General features: G+C 53.0%; 1 protein-coding gene across 6 annotated transcripts in view; it reads left to right on the top strand.

The window, feature by feature from the left end:
* stard7 (StAR-related lipid transfer (START) domain containing 7) overlaps positions 1-740 on the top strand; it is a 49,869-nt gene that overhangs the window by 38,207 nt on the left and 10,922 nt on the right. For all 6 annotated transcript variants that reach the window (XM_048618742.1, XM_048618743.1, XM_048618741.1 and 3 more), the window contains one exon: positions 637-740. In XM_048618742.1, the coding sequence (XP_048474699.1) occupies positions 637-740 (104 nt within the window). The remainder of the gene's footprint in view (positions 1-636) is intronic.

Here is a 740-nt window from a genome sequence, read left to right as displayed (position 1 = left end):
CCCCCCCCCTTCGCCAATCCAACATGTGCTCCCACCACCATTCCCGCACCCAGGGGAGAGACGATGGCCTAGTGGTATTATCGCTGGACAGTTAATCTAGAGACCCATATAATGTTCTGGGGTTTGAATCCCGCCACGGCAGATGGTGGAATTTGAATTCAATAAAAATATCTGGAATTAAGAATCTAACGATGACCATGAATCCAGTGTCGATTGTTGGGAAAACCCCATCTGGCTCACTAATGTCCCTTTAGGGAAGGAAACTGCCATCCTTACCTGGTCTGGCCTACATGTGACTCCAGACCCACAGCAATGTGGTTGACTCTTAACTGCCGTCTGGGCAATAAATGCTGCCTGGCCAGCGACGCCCTCATCCCGTGAATGAATAAAGAAAAAAAAACCCAGCTTCTGATAAGGGGCCTCTGCTGCCTGGAGGCATCGCTTCCTGGAGATCTCTTGCTGAACCTTGACATCTATAACCCTCGCCTCCTTGGCACGGGTCGTATCTGGTCCCCCACACTAAAGAGCTCGTCGCCCCCTCCCCATCTCTTGCCACTGATGGTAGTGGGTACACCGAACCCACCCCCCCCCACCTTCCTTGTGGTGTGCCACCTGACTGGAGATCTCTCTCTGCAGCTCGACACAGAGTACAGGAAGAAATGGGACGAGCTGGTCATCAAGCTGGAAGTCATCGAGCGGGATGAGCTATCCGGATCGGAGATTGTCCACTGGGTCACGCA

The sequence above is a fragment of the Rhincodon typus genome, chromosome 40, assembly GCF_021869965.1.
Source record: "Rhincodon typus isolate 14 chromosome 40, sRhiTyp1.1, whole genome shotgun sequence".
NCBI lineage: Eukaryota > Metazoa > Chordata > Chondrichthyes > Orectolobiformes > Rhincodontidae > Rhincodon > Rhincodon typus.
This window is presented reverse-complemented; position numbering and strand designations above follow the sequence as displayed.